Source organism: Ranitomeya imitator, chromosome 9 (genome assembly GCF_032444005.1).
Source record: "Ranitomeya imitator isolate aRanImi1 chromosome 9, aRanImi1.pri, whole genome shotgun sequence".
Lineage (NCBI taxonomy): Eukaryota > Metazoa > Chordata > Amphibia > Anura > Dendrobatidae > Ranitomeya > Ranitomeya imitator.
Window position 1 is genome coordinate 104,660,094 of NC_091290.1, and position 14,744 is coordinate 104,674,837.

At 44.0% G+C, this 14,744-nt stretch overlaps 1 protein-coding gene across 2 annotated transcripts in view; it reads left to right on the forward strand.

The window, feature by feature from the left end:
* Positions 1-266: 266 nt before the first annotated feature.
* BCAR1 (BCAR1 scaffold protein, Cas family member) overlaps positions 267-14,744 on the forward strand; it is a 155,193-nt gene continuing 140,715 nt past the window's right edge. Inside the window, exon 1 of one of the 2 annotated variants that reach the window (XM_069740499.1) lies at positions 267-824. In XM_069740499.1, the coding sequence (XP_069596600.1) occupies positions 813-824 (12 nt within the window). In that variant the 5' untranslated portion in view covers positions 267-812. The remainder of the gene's footprint in view (positions 825-14,744) is intronic. The other variant, XM_069740500.1, reaches the window with a different exon arrangement.

A 14,744-nucleotide genomic window follows, 5' to 3' on the forward strand; every position in this document is an offset into this window, starting at 1 on the left:
TTTTAGCTGTAGGACCAGGACAAATATTCCCCAATGTTCCTTCCATTCATTCATTCATCCATGCTGTCATAATCCTGCCAGAGATCTCATGCCTTGCAGCACCAGACTGTGGCAGTCTCACACCAGAAAGAGAGAGGGTTACCCTCCCCCCCTGCAGTCATTAGCATTAGAAAGCAGAGCCAGCCAATGAGAGCAGCTCCTGGAGAGAGGGGTCTGGGCTGAGGCATTGATGGGATAGCATTACCTCTCCCCTGAATCTCCTCCTCTCTCTCCTCTCAGTCTGTGTGAGAGACAGGCAGGAAAGAGGCTGCAAGAGAGACAGCCAGGAATCCAGGGAGACTGCATGAGACACAAAGAGCAGGAAGCTCCTCAGCCACAGAAAGAGACAACCTGGAGGGTCAGGAGACAGCCAGGGACAGTAAGGTGGACAGAAACAAGGGGAAACTAGCTGGGAAAGGGCCAGGAATACTGTGCTGGCAGCTCTGGATCCAGGGAGGACTGCAGAGCCCACCTGAGAGCAGATCCAAGGTCCTGGGATTGCACCCACCAGGGTGAGGATGACCAGTCACCAAAGCCAATGAGCCATTGCTACAGTCAGCGAGACCTCAGCAGAAGAGATCCAGAGAGACAGACTGTCATCTCCAGCCACATTGTATACAACAGATTGGTGACAGCCACTGGTGGGAAATGCCTGGCAGAAAGTAACAGGGAGAAAAGTCCAGATCTGGCATCCATAACCGCCTAGGGATCGGATCAGACCAGATCGCCACCAAACCGCTGGATTACAAGTGGATTCCTCTACATCAGAAACAATGAACTATTTGGTAAGCATTATCCCATCACTTCCTGCCTTGTTTTTACTAGGGAGCACCTATAAAACCATCTGTGATACATAAATGTAAATATTATTGTATCCAAGCTCATGTAATGTAAACATATTGTATCTAAGCTCATGTAATGTAAACATATTGTATCTAAGCTCATGTAATGTAAACATTGTATCTAAGCTCATGTAATGTAAAGATATTGTATCCAAGCTCATGTATCATTCAACACTAATGAAAAGTCAAGAACTGCTGTATACACTTCATATGGGGTCAGAGATTCTCATAAGCGCTCCATATATACAGTCTCCTTCCTAATGATAGCGCCAAAGCGTCAAAAAGCATAATTATCATCAAGGGTTAGCATTGCTTTCTCACCATACACATGACACCACAAACATGCGAAATCGCATTCTATCTATCTATCTATACACACCGTATATATCACATATAACCGGTTGTATGAAAAACAGGGGGGCTATCAAATGTTGGCTAGAAGGTGTCCCATGAAAGACTATGGGAGAGAGCTATGAAGTAGAGAGCTGGCAGAGAGACAGCCGGCAGAGACATCAGTCTGGAGACCTACATAAAGGCCTGCAATAAAGAGCAGTGAGTGTGCCAGAAAAGAATTTGGAAGATTCAGCAAAGACTGCCAGGCGACCATACATAAGAGACGGCCAAGAAATACTTGGACGGTAGTGACTAACACACCACAGTCAGGAAGGAAGCCAGAAGTATGTGAGGAAAATCGAGACTCCGAATGGATTAATGTAATATTGAGATGGTGAATCTATGTATCTACATGTATGGGGGAATGTGTATCTATAGGTATGGTGGAGTCTATGTATCTACACGAATGGTGGATCTATGTATCAACACGTATGGGGATCTATATATATATAGGTATGGGGGAATCTATGTATCTATAGGTATGGGGGATGTGCATGTATAGTTATGGGGGAATCTATGTATCTACATGTATGGGGAATGTATATCTATAGGTATGATGGAGTCTATGTATCTACACGTATGGTGGATCTATGTATCAACACGTATGGGGATCTATATATATATAGGTATGGGGGAATCTATGTATCTATAGGTATGGGGGATGTGCATGTATAATTATGGGGGAATCTATGTATCTACATGTATGGGGAATGTATATCTATAGGTATGATGGAGTCTATGTATCTACACGTATGGTGGATCTATGTATCAACACGTATGGTGGATGTGTATCTATAGGTATGGGGGAATCTATGTATCTACATGTATGGGGGAATGTGTATCTATAGGTATGATGGAGTCTATGTATCTACACGTATGGTGGATCTATGTATCAACACGTATGGTGGATGTGTATCTATATGTATGGGGGAATCTATGTATCTATAGGTATGGGGGATGTGCATGTATAGTTATGGGGGATGCGTATTTATAGGTATAAGGGAATGTGTATCTATAGTTATGGGGGAATCTATGTATCTATTCGTATGGGGGAATGTGTATCTATAAGTATGGGGAATGTGTATAGGTGCGAGGGAATGTGTATCTATAGTTATTATTATTTATTTATATAGCACCATTAATTCCATGGTGCTGCACATGTGAAAAGGGGTTACATACAGGGTTATAGATATCGTTAACAGTAAGGAAATTTACAGTGACAGACTGGTACAGAGGGGAGAGGACCCTGTCCTTGCAGACTTACATTCTTCAGATTATGAGGGAATCTGTGTATCCCCTCACCACAGTCAGTGTCCCTGGCGCTCCGCTCCCCACAGTCAGTGTCCCCGGCGCTCCGCTCCCCGCAGTCAGTGTCCCCGGCGCTCCACTCCCCGCAGTCAGTGTCCCCGGCGCTCCACTCCCCGCAGTCAGTGTCCCCGGCGCTCCGCTCCCCGCAGTCAGTGTCCCCGGCGCTCCGCTCCCCACAGTCAGTGTCCCCGGCGCTCCGCTCCCCGCAGTCAGTGTCCCCGGCGCTCCGCTCCCCGCAGTCAGTGTCCCCGGCGCTCCACTCCCCGCAGTCAGTGTCCCCGGCGCTGCGCTCCCCGCAGTCAGTGTCCCCGGCGCTCCGCTCCCCACAGTCAGTGTCCCCGGCGCTCCGCTCCCCGCAGTCAGTGTCCCCGGCGCTCCGCTCCCCGCAGTCAGTGTCCCCGGCGCTCCACTCCCCGCAGTCAGTGTCCCCGGCGCTGCGCTCCCCGCAGTCAGTGTCCCCGGCGCTCAACTCCCTGCAGTCAGTGTCCCCAGCGCTCCGCTGCTTACTCCCCGCAGTCAGTGTCCCCGGCGCCCACTCCATACTCCCCTCCGGTCACCGCTAACACAGGGTTAATGCTGGCGGTAATGGACCACGTTATGCCGCGGGTAACGCATTCCGTTACCGCCGCTATTAACCCTGTGTGTCCCCAACCTTTTACTATTGATGCTGCCTATTCGGCATCAATAGTAAAAAAAAGTTACGTTAAAAATAGTAAAAAAACACAAAACCTGCTATACTCGCTCTCCATTGTCCGCTGAGCTGTTCGCGCCTGCCGCCATCTTCCTTTCCCAGCGATGCTTTGCGAAATTAACCAGAAGACTTAGCGGTCTCGCGAGACCGCTAAGTCATATGGGTAATTTCGCAAAGCATCCTGGGAACGCAAGATGGCGGCAGCAGCGCGCCCATCTGCACTTCGCCGTTGGATCCCAGGAGGCGGAGAGACGGGACGCAGAGGAGCAGCGACGAGAATGGTGAGTATGTTACACTACAAGGGGCCCTCGGATCGTTAGGTGAGTATGTTTATTTTTTATTTTTTTAACCTGTGACATACGTGGCTCGGTAATATACTACGTCACTGAGCAATATACTACGTGGCTCTGTGCTGTATACTACAAGGCTGGGCAATATACTACCTCGCTGTGCAATATACTACGTGGCTCTGTGCTGTATACTACGTGGCTGGGCAATATACTACGTCGCTGTGCAATATACTACGTGGCTCTGTGCTGTATACTACGTGGCTGGACAATATACTACGTGGCTTTGTGCTGTATACTACGTGGCTGGGCAATATACTACATCACTGTGCAATATATTACGTGGCTCTGTGATGTATACTACGTGGCTGGGCAATATACTACGTAAATGGGCAATATACTACGTAACTGGGCAATATACTACGTGGCTGGGCAATATACTACGTGGCTGGGCAATATACTACGTGGCTGGGCAATATACTGCGTGGCTGGGCAATATACTACGTGGCTGGGCAATATACTACGTCGCTGGGTAATATACTACGTGGCTGGGCAATATACTACGTGGCTGGGCAATATACTACGTGGCTGGGCAATATACTACGTGGCTGGGCAATATACTACGTGGCTGGGCAATATACTACGTAACTGGGCAATATACTACGTGGCTGGGCAATATACTACGTCGCTGGGCAATATACTACGTGACTGGGCAATATACTACGTGACTGGGCAATATACTACGTGACTGGGCAATATACTACGTGGACATGCATATTCTATAATACCCGATGCGTTAGAATCGGGCCACCATCTAGTATACCTATAAGGGTCTCCTCACCAGAGCTATCTGCTCATATGTACCTATAAAGGCCTCACCAGAGCTATCTGCTCATATATACCTATAAGAGTCTCCTCACCAGAGCTATTTGCTCATATATACCTATAAGAGTCTCCTCACCAGAGCTATCTGCTCATATGTACCTATAAGAGTCTCCTCACCAGAGGATGCTCATATATACCTATAAGAGTCTCCTCACCAGAGCTATCTGCTCATATATACCTATAATGGTCTCCTCACCAGAGCTATCTGCTCATATGTAGCTATAAGGGTCTCCTCACCAGAGCTATCTGCTCATATATACCTATAAGGGTCTCCTCACCAGAGCTATCTGCTCATATGTACCTATAAGAGTCTCCTCACCAGAGCTATCTGCTCATATGTACCTATAAGAGTTTCCTCACCAGAGCTATTTGCTCATATATACCTATAAGAGTCTCCTCACCAGAGCTATCTGCTCATATATACCTATAAGGGTCTCCTCACCAGAGCTATCTGCTCATATGTAGCTATAAGGGTCTCCTCACCAGAGCTATCTGCTCATATGTACCTATAAGGGTCTCCTCACCAGAGCTAGCTGCTCATATGTACCTATAAGGGTCTCCTCACCAGAGCTAGCTGCTCATATGTACCTATAAAGGTCTCCTCACCAGAGCTATCTGCCCATATATACCTATAAGGGTCTCCTCACCAGAGCTATCTGCTCATATGTAGCTATAAAGGTCTCCTCACCAGAGCTAGCTGCTCATATATACCTATAAGGGTCTCCTCACCAGAGCTATCTGCTCATATGTAGCTATAAAGGTCTCCTCACCAGAGCTATCTGCCCATATATACCTATAAGGGTCTCCTCACCAGAGCTAGCTGCTCATATGTAGCTATAAAGGTCTCCTCACCAGAGCTATCTGCCCATATATACCTATAAGGGTCTCCTCACCAGAGCTATCTGCTCATATGTAGCTATAAAGGTCTCCTCACCAGAGCTAGCTGCTCATATATACCTATAAGGGTCTCCTCACCAGAGCTATCTGCCCATATGTAGCTATAAAGGTCTCCTCACCAGAGCTATCTGCCCATATATACCTATAAGGGTCTCCTCACCAGAGCTAGCTGCTCATATACACCTATAAGGGTCTCCTCACCAGAGCTAGCCGATCATATGTACCCAGGAGGGTCTTGTGATCCTAGCTAGCTGATCATAAGCAGTATACCTATGGACGATTCCTAACTGGAGCTAGCTGCTCATATATTGAACGCGTATGAGGCAGATAGCTCAGGTCAGGAGATGTGGAGATTGAGCCAAGCGTGGAGATTAAGCCGAGCATGGAGGTTGAGCTGAGCGCTTTGATTCAAGAATGGTCCATTTTTCATGGATATGTTAAACCATCCATCATTATCGAAGGGTTCAGCTGTCAGTCTAATGTGTATGGGACTGATTATTGTCGGGGGAGTTAAAGAGGTTTTCCCACGAACAAAGTACATTTTAATCAACAGATCTTGGAATAATAATAATTTCTACAATTGGATGTGATGAAATCAATGTCCCTGTGCTGAGATAATCTTATAAATGTGAACCCTCCTGTGTACTGTGTTATGGCTGTGTCTGACATTATAGCGCAAGATCACAAATAATAATTTTTTTGAGGTAAAACATTGTTTAAAAACAGGCAGGCAAATGTTTTACCACACAAAAAGAATCAGCTGTGATCCAGTGCTGTAATACCTGTATACTCTTGTCGTTCCTCCCTGCCCAGAAGCTGTGGTATGATCAGACCATGTTTCTGTACGGTCAGACACAGCCAGTACACAGCAGGGGCACATTTATAAGATTATCTCAGCACAGGGACATTATATTTAAACACATTATTATTATTACAAAATCTATTGATTTAAATCAACTGTTGTTCATGGGAAAAACCCCTTTGAGGACCCTGCATATGCGATTTTGGACTGCTGATCCTTCAGTTCTCCATGAGATAAGCCACCAACAGAGATGTCGCTATAGAAGAGACGGACGAGATTGCTGCTGGCCAAATGATCGTCGGAAGCATCGTTCGTCCAACAGCCATCTAAGATGAATGGGGGCTCTAGTCTAAAGCAATCAGAATGTTAGAACTCAACTGCTAATCTGCTGTTGTAAAAACCAAATTATGAAGTTGGTTCTATTGCACTTTTTGCTCCAGACACGTAAACATGTAGCCAAGACATTAATGTAAATCAGTCGCTTTTACTTCGGCCTTGAGCCTCAATTATCAAAACTACCTAATAGAAAAAACGGTTTGCTGCACTTAGCAACCAATCAGAGCCCAGCTTTCATTTTATAAACTGCTCAGGCAAAACGAAAGCAATGCTGTGATTGGTTGTTAAGAGCAACAAAGCCTTACTGCTATAGTCCAGGACTGAACCCACTTGTACAAACTGGTCGTCTACTAATAAAGCCATATGCCCTTTGTTGTAGTCACAATGGGGATGTGATTATGTTACCAAGACCTTTTTTGACCTTCTGACGTGATATACTGAGATCTGCACAACTCTCCGGGATTTGTAGTTAGGGTAGAATTCCTGGGAAAGCGGTAAACTTCTGACTAGGGGTTAAGCTAGACACTAGCACTTGGAAACAAAAGGACAGCATATTTTAAGGAAGTCCAAGGAATTTTAGGAATGTTGGCTGAGCAGAATGGTTGTAGGTTGTAGTGGTAACTGCAGTCACAAGCTTTCCTGGGGTACAGAAGACCGCTATACACCCGCCACAGGTTTCACCAATCTATTCTCCTTACAATTGGAACAAAAAAATAAAATTCATTTAAAGTAATGAACTCTACAAATGTCGCCATGATATCGAGAGACAAAGAATAGTTTTAAAGCACATGTGATCAGTTTTCAGATGTTTCGCCATGGAGAAACCCCTGAAGAAAATTGTTTCCCGTCTAAGGAACCCCAACTACTAACCTAATGTTCCTGAGAACTTTCGGGCATAAATGTAGCTATTATATCATGCCAACCTCTGGGTATTGGGATTATTAGCTGAAGTTAATGGGTAAGGACCGTGAGTACTTTATGGAGTGCAGAAAAGGAATACACTGATCCTGAAAGGGGTGGAATGATGGCTTGTTGGTCACCGTCAGTAGTAACTGGTATCTCCCCTTTACAGACCATACATATGGCCCATTTACAATTACACCAGTAGATATTTAACAAATTTGTGTTCTTAGGAATACTCATTTTCACTTGTTCACCCGTGTAAACATGCTGAAGACCACCCTAGGAACGAGCAAAGTTCACGATCGTTGGATGAACGTATCATTTATGCAATAGGAGATGAGCTGCTGATAGCATGATAGGGTATGAGGACAGGACAATCACATTAATGATCTCTCTGTCCCCAGCATTGTTCAGAGTCCCGTGTATAAAGGCCGATAAAGGAGAGATGAACGACTTGTGTAAATTTGAATGGCGTTTGTTAACGGTGCATTGAAATCAGCATTTTCAAGCGCACTGATAAGAGTTGAGTCATCTAGGGCCATGAATCGATAGTCTTTTGCAAATTAATTATCAAGATGCAAGATCTACGCCAGCAAGCAGTCCCAAAGAGGCAGATGTGGCAATGCCATAGCTATTTAGGCTGCAGCCATGCTACGTGGATGGGTAGTCGGATTATCAGACATCACCATCTATAGGTATCTATTGGTAATAATACGCTATTACTAAATCATTAAGCGTCTTACGGCCATAGTAGCATCTTTTGCTTTATGCCTCATTAGTATGGAGTGGTGGCCGGGCATGATCTCAGACCTCTTTCAGTCCAAAAGTTATTATTAACTCTTTAATAACTTTTCAAACCCGAACACTAGAGTTGGTGCAATTTTATTTGCACGTCCCATCCTATCGGCCACAACAGTGGTTTGTGGCTTCTGCACGGGAGAGGAAGTATCACCTCTTACCTGCCTACGTTCATGGCTCCTCTTTCGATCAGACGTCTCATTTACATCATGCCATAACGATGACTTTGTGGCCCGGCTAACCAAAAGAAGAGCCCCCGAATGTCAGCAGGAAAGTGTCGGTAGTCCCTCTCATGTGCACCTTCCACAGACCACTGTCATGGCCGATGAAATGAGACATGCGAATTGATTTGCACTGACTCTACCGGATTCCCTTCGAGAGCCCTGTGCCCTGGTCTCTTGGGCTTCAAAATATACCTCCTCATACAAGCTTACTGGAAATGGAGGTTTGTATAAATAGTGTGTGCACCATACAGGCCTATGCTTGTAATATATGTTCTGTCTGCATGGAGTCTCAGATAACATCACTGTGTATAATTGCTTGTACCTTCCTCAGGTTTTGGAAGCTCAAAATTCTAAATATTTTATTTTTACTGATCTTCAGTTCTACAAGTCTGAAGTCGGGGTTGACATCTACAGTTTTTGCTGCATTTCTATTATGCCCAGAGCCTCAATCATGCATTATAGATATACAATAAAATAGAATAACGCAGCGCAGAGATAGCGGAACCCTTCTTTAATGTATGAAAGATCAGAGCTGTTGGTAGCCTGCTGACGGTAACATAAAGAAGCATAAAGAAGAACCATGGCACCATTTTCCTCTATACCCATAATTATTTTCTCATGTGTAAATAATAATAAATCTCTGTAGTCCGCTGATCATAAGCTGATAGACCCTTGAGCTTGGTCCTACGAAATGAGAGCTAATGTTATTCTCAGTGCCTGTTCTGGCTAATAGAGTTGGATCCTGAACATGAGAAAGGCTTCATAAGCTTAGAACTCGCTAACAGAGATCGGAAATGTGTTTTGTTATATACAGATCCCCTTTGATTGTAATGGGAACCTGTAACCAGTTTTTTTTTGTCTTATAAACCATGGCCATCACCTTCAAAAGCATGTAGATAGGGTTCCTACAACCCCTTTATTCCCTCAGAGGTGCCCCTGCCTACTTCCTAAAAAGTGTCTAATTCATGCCCCACGCTACATGCAAATTGTAAGGTCTGGTCTGATTGTGGAATCCAGATTGTACTCAGCGTCGCCCTGGTCCCTTCTATCTGGATGGAAGTGGATGATGTCTCTATGCCATCCACACAGTGCTTGAAGTCTTGCGCCTACGCAGTGGAGCCTCACTCTGCCCTGCTCAACAGCCAGGGAGCTGGTGACGTACAAGTAAAGATGGCACCTGCGCGTTACATGACCTAGCAATGCCGGTATCTGATACCTCTGTGCAGGCACTGGACTGTGAACACTGTGTGGATGACGAAGGAGACATCATCCACTTCCATCCAGATAGGAAAGGCGGTGGTTGAAGGGACCTGGATGGCGCTAGGGACCTGGATGGTGCTAGGGACCTGGATGGTGCTAGGGACCTGGATGGCGCTAGGGACCTGGATGGCGCTAGGGACCTGGGCGCAATCCGGATTCACCCCTCAAAACGGACCACAAACTTTGCAATGCGGGACTTGAATAAAACACTTTTTCAGAAGTATGTAGGAGCACCTATGAGCAGTGTCAGACTGGGGTGCCAAGGGCCCACCAGTAAAATGAACTACGGGACCCCACTTTTTTTTTAGCTACATGGAAATAAGACTTTATCCTCATTATCAAAATTTCATAGCAATGAACTAGATAGTTTGTTAAATTAATAAGCTGTTGGCTTTGCCTGTGTATCAAGTGTATTGTGCCAAGTACTGCACATGGGTGGTGGTCCATACCTGCACAGTGGCCCACCAGGGGATTCTCCTGTTCTCCTGCGGGCCAGTATGAGCCTGCCTATAAGGTTATAAAGGGGTCGTAGAAACTTCCACTACATGATTTTAAAGGTGATGGGCAAGGTTTATAAGGTAGAAACCTGGTAAGAGGTTCCCTTTAAGGGTAATTCCAAAAGCAAACATGTTCTATGTGTGTTACATTTTTCACTAAAAACACCCAAAGCTGTAGGAAATATCACTGTGGTTTCATTAATACTAATCTCACTGAAATAGACAGTGGTTAGAAAATCCAGATACTACAGATCTACATTGCAGAGCTGGACTGAGGCTAAAAATGAGTCAATTTTCTTTTGGCACTGGCTCAAATCTCTGTGAATAATTGGCCCGGATCTTGGTATTATAGAATAGTCGGCATAGCTTAACCTCTTGAAGCAAGTGGGCCCCACTGCTGATTACTGTATAGACGCAGCCGAGCATTAATCATTTACCAACAGATAACAAGCTGTAAAGCAAACAGGATCTGTGGGTGGGTGGAAGAATTGTACATTTGTAGCCAGCCACATGATATATTTCTCAACATTCTACAGCCAATAGCTTATATTGGTGGCCAATTACCCCGGTACTGTCATTCATGTGATGACGTCACAGGACACTTATTCCTGCACTTCAGTATCATAGTGAAAGTCTGGAATTTCCTGTATTAAAGATTAGTTTATTATAGAAACTTCCGTCTTTCAATCACTTTGATGGAATTTATGATTGCGTTATATTCATTGTTGTGTTATGCTCACGACCCATTGTCTGTTTTAAGTTAATTAAGACTATCGGAAAGTTTAGAGTACCTGAAAGTATTGGAAAATTCCAAAAACGTGATACGACCTTGAATGTCTATAGAACAATCATTAAATATAGCAGCCTAGGTGATTTCTTATGTAAAATATGTTTGTTGGATAATATGGATAATCTTGGAACTGGATCTATATTTTTCAGATTTCCTTTGGTCTCACCAAAGGCAGTGGTGACTTTCTGAGCTCCGGAGCACAGAAGGCATTCCTGTCGATCTGGCTTTCCATTCTATTGCCTTGATATACCAATATCCTACAGTCGACACATCTATATTATAAATATAGATCTAAATTAAATAGGTTGTCAGAAAAAGGATGATGTGTTAAATCCTTTATGCTCATACTGTTAGCTAAAGTGGGAGAAAAAGAGTAGAAGCACTCCTACACAACAGTATGTTCTACAAGGTAAGTGGTAGATCCCTCATCCTCGGTGGCTTCTTTGCTCACCCCCCGGAGTTGTACTAGACTAGACGTGACTATTTCATGGAAGGACAGATTCCTTGTTCAGGGCAGCTCCTCATCAAGACTGGTAGAATCCTGCAACTCCCGTGATGAATAGATGGTACCACCGGGTCTTTTACTGGTATCTTGTGTTATTGTTTATGCGTTGAATGATGGTGATCTCTCGAAACGCGTAGTTAATAAAACACGTTATCAGTAAAAGATCAAGTGGTTTCCATTTATTCGTTAACCGTGTTTCTTTTTTGGATTCTAATTTTCATACTGTAGGTAGATTTTCTGTTCTGGGAAAGCTGTGGGTCAACCTCAACGGGAACCTGGAAGTCAGCTATTTTGGTAATCCTTTAGCTTCCATTAATACAGATATATCAACTTGACAAACCGGCCAACTCAGAAGCACTGATGGCATATATTCGACAGCTGTGACCCGAGGCGTTTTCTGGAATGAAGTGGCAAATGCACTATTGAAGTAGAATGCAGAATCAGCTCCATCATTGTTCTGGGATTGGCCCAGAACTAGGGAAAACAATATACCCTACTAATAAATGACGTAGTATGCGGCAATGCTATATATATATATAAAGCTTCACTTTTATTAGAAAAATGCATAACATTGGAAAATTGACAATTGAAGATACCACATTATTAGCTTTTATATCCACATCATTAGTCTTCTCCAGAGTTAGACTGACAGCGCCAATCACAGGCAGGATTAGATATTTGCACTAATAGAAGCTATGTATGTGATCCTATGATTGGCCATTGGATGTAACGGACCAACCATGCAACCTCGCACCACTAATACTTTTTTCACTAAGTATCAAGGCTCACAGTAATGATTGATCAGACATTGATGGAATATCCTAGTGATGTATCATCAATGATGATCACTTTATTTCTGTACCACCAACATATTCCGCAGCACTTCACAATTCAGAGGGACATGTGACAAATAAATATTAATAATTTGCACATTTCTTATGGAAATAATTAGCAAAGCCGAAACTTGGTTTGGGAAAAATATCCCCAAATATCCAACACATAAGCCCATTGTCACTTCGCTCTGGGAATAATGTAACAATAGAAGACGAAAATGAGGAGTGTTTATGTTGGAGACATTTGTCTGAGTTGGGTTCTCCTTTCTGGCTTTTTGTCCAGAATCGTGTAATATTAATGGGATATAAATATATCAATATTGCGTTTGGTAATGTTCCCAGAGTGGCGCTGTCAGTTATAACCAGTAATTCTGAAATCAGAAACTGTCCAAACAATGGCTCAGAATCCGGCTACAGAATGTGAAGTGCAGGAAATAAGTGGGAAAAAAATGAGTGTTGGGGAGAGGAAGAGCCAGACGTCATAAGGACTCGGAATAGGATGTAGCTGGAATAAAGCGGAGGTACTACTTACATACAGTCTATGTACATCGTCTTCAACCAGTTACATTACCATGGAAAAGTGATTGCCCATATAACCATCTTGTCCTCTCCAAGTATCATTCTGATGAAATGCTCATGGTGGTGTAACATGGGGCCATAAAACAACGCTCTACCTGGCATATTATGTGATTAGGTTAATGACCACTGGTTTACAGTGCCTTTTGACAAGCAGCTTTCCCTCCCGACACCTCCTCACACAGGACCACTTGTTCTTCCAAACACTTCTATGTTCTCAAGGAGAGCTTTTGCCAGACTCCTCTGGAGGCAGCTTATCTCGCCAAAAACAAAATGATCGGCAAAAAATACACGATCGTCAGTGCGAAATCGGGCATGCTGGATCCTTATCTCTCCCGACATGATCTCTCCAGGTGAGTCTGATGGCTCCCATACACACTAGGGCTGGCTGACATTGGCGCGTAGCCAGCGGATAACTCGGACGAGTGTTATTGGATGTTTCATTGGCTAGCACTCACTCCAATATCATACTTTGGAGCAGTGCCGACTAGCATTTAATTTCTCATGCCGAGTCAGCATGAGAAAAAGATTTTTGCAGGCTGCGATTGGCAGAGTATATCGGACAGCGCGCACCCATACAAGTCTGAGTCCATGCAAAACATCGGACTGCACTAGGATATTATCCGAGTGCAGTCTGATATACGACAACTCACAGAATGGACAAGATGGAAAAACTAAGTTCTCCAACTTCTTCGCACCTGTAATCCGATTCTCACATGCGAGTGACACTTGGCTCATGCTCGCAGCAGAGTTGGCGCCGATGGTCATTTGTATGTAGCATCCGATTCTCTCACATGAGAGAATCATCGGGTGCTATACGCTAGTGTGCGCGAACCCTTAGACTGTTGGCTGAGCCCACCTATATTCTCAGGTTCAGCTGACATTAGTCTAGTGAGTATGGTGGTAATTCTCCTAAACATAGGACATAACCTTCTAGTAACTCATTGGAATTTTTTTGAAACCAGTGACCATTGCCTGGAGCAACAAAGAACTCTTACGGCATGCTACACTATTTCTATATACAGACAGGGTTGTTTGGTTTTTCATGCCCTCGGGAACTTTGAAGACATGAGCATGCAGGTGTTGTCTTCTGACAAGTCTCAACCAAGATGCGGTCTGAAGCGCTGTTCCTACATTCCTCTTTAGCCGCATATTTTATTTTATTGGTATAACCTTGCTCTGTACATGTACTGCACAACTTTGCAGCTAGGAAGGAAGGTGCAACAGGAGCTCTATGACCCAAGGAAGTAGCTATAGGACGTCCAGCTGGAAGCCTTACGGGAAACCGACTTTTTTGTTAAACCATTTTCCTGCCGACACCAGATTCTTTGAAAAGTCCCCACTGGTAGCACATTTACCATTGTCTTTTTATTTCATACTGTGCTTTGTCTTTTACTTAGTCTAATGACCCTTTTAGTAGTGAAGCAAAATTGTGACCCTGATATGCAGCAATATCGAATAATTAGCTGTTCCCTATACACTTATGAGATGGTAACATATGGGCATTATTGCAGATTGTAGACTGTTGGGTATCAAAATGCTGGATATGAACCATGGTCTCCGCTTCTATCAATGGATGAAAACGTATAGACCGAATATATAGGAAATTGTTGTGAAATATATAGTAAATTTCACATTAAAGATGGGGATGTGAAATCTGGACAGGCTCCCTGTCTACAATGTGGTCCATATTAGACTCCTGACCTTTTATTTAAGGGAAAAACCTTAGCTCTCCTTCTGCACCTCCTAAAGCTACACCGCCGCTACTGGTTCCTTCAGTTTACCTTCCTCATGGCTCTCAATATCACGGCTTGGTCATTATGAAAAATGTTTCCCACCCAAAGAAGATCTTTAAAGAGTAGCTTATAAATCTATATA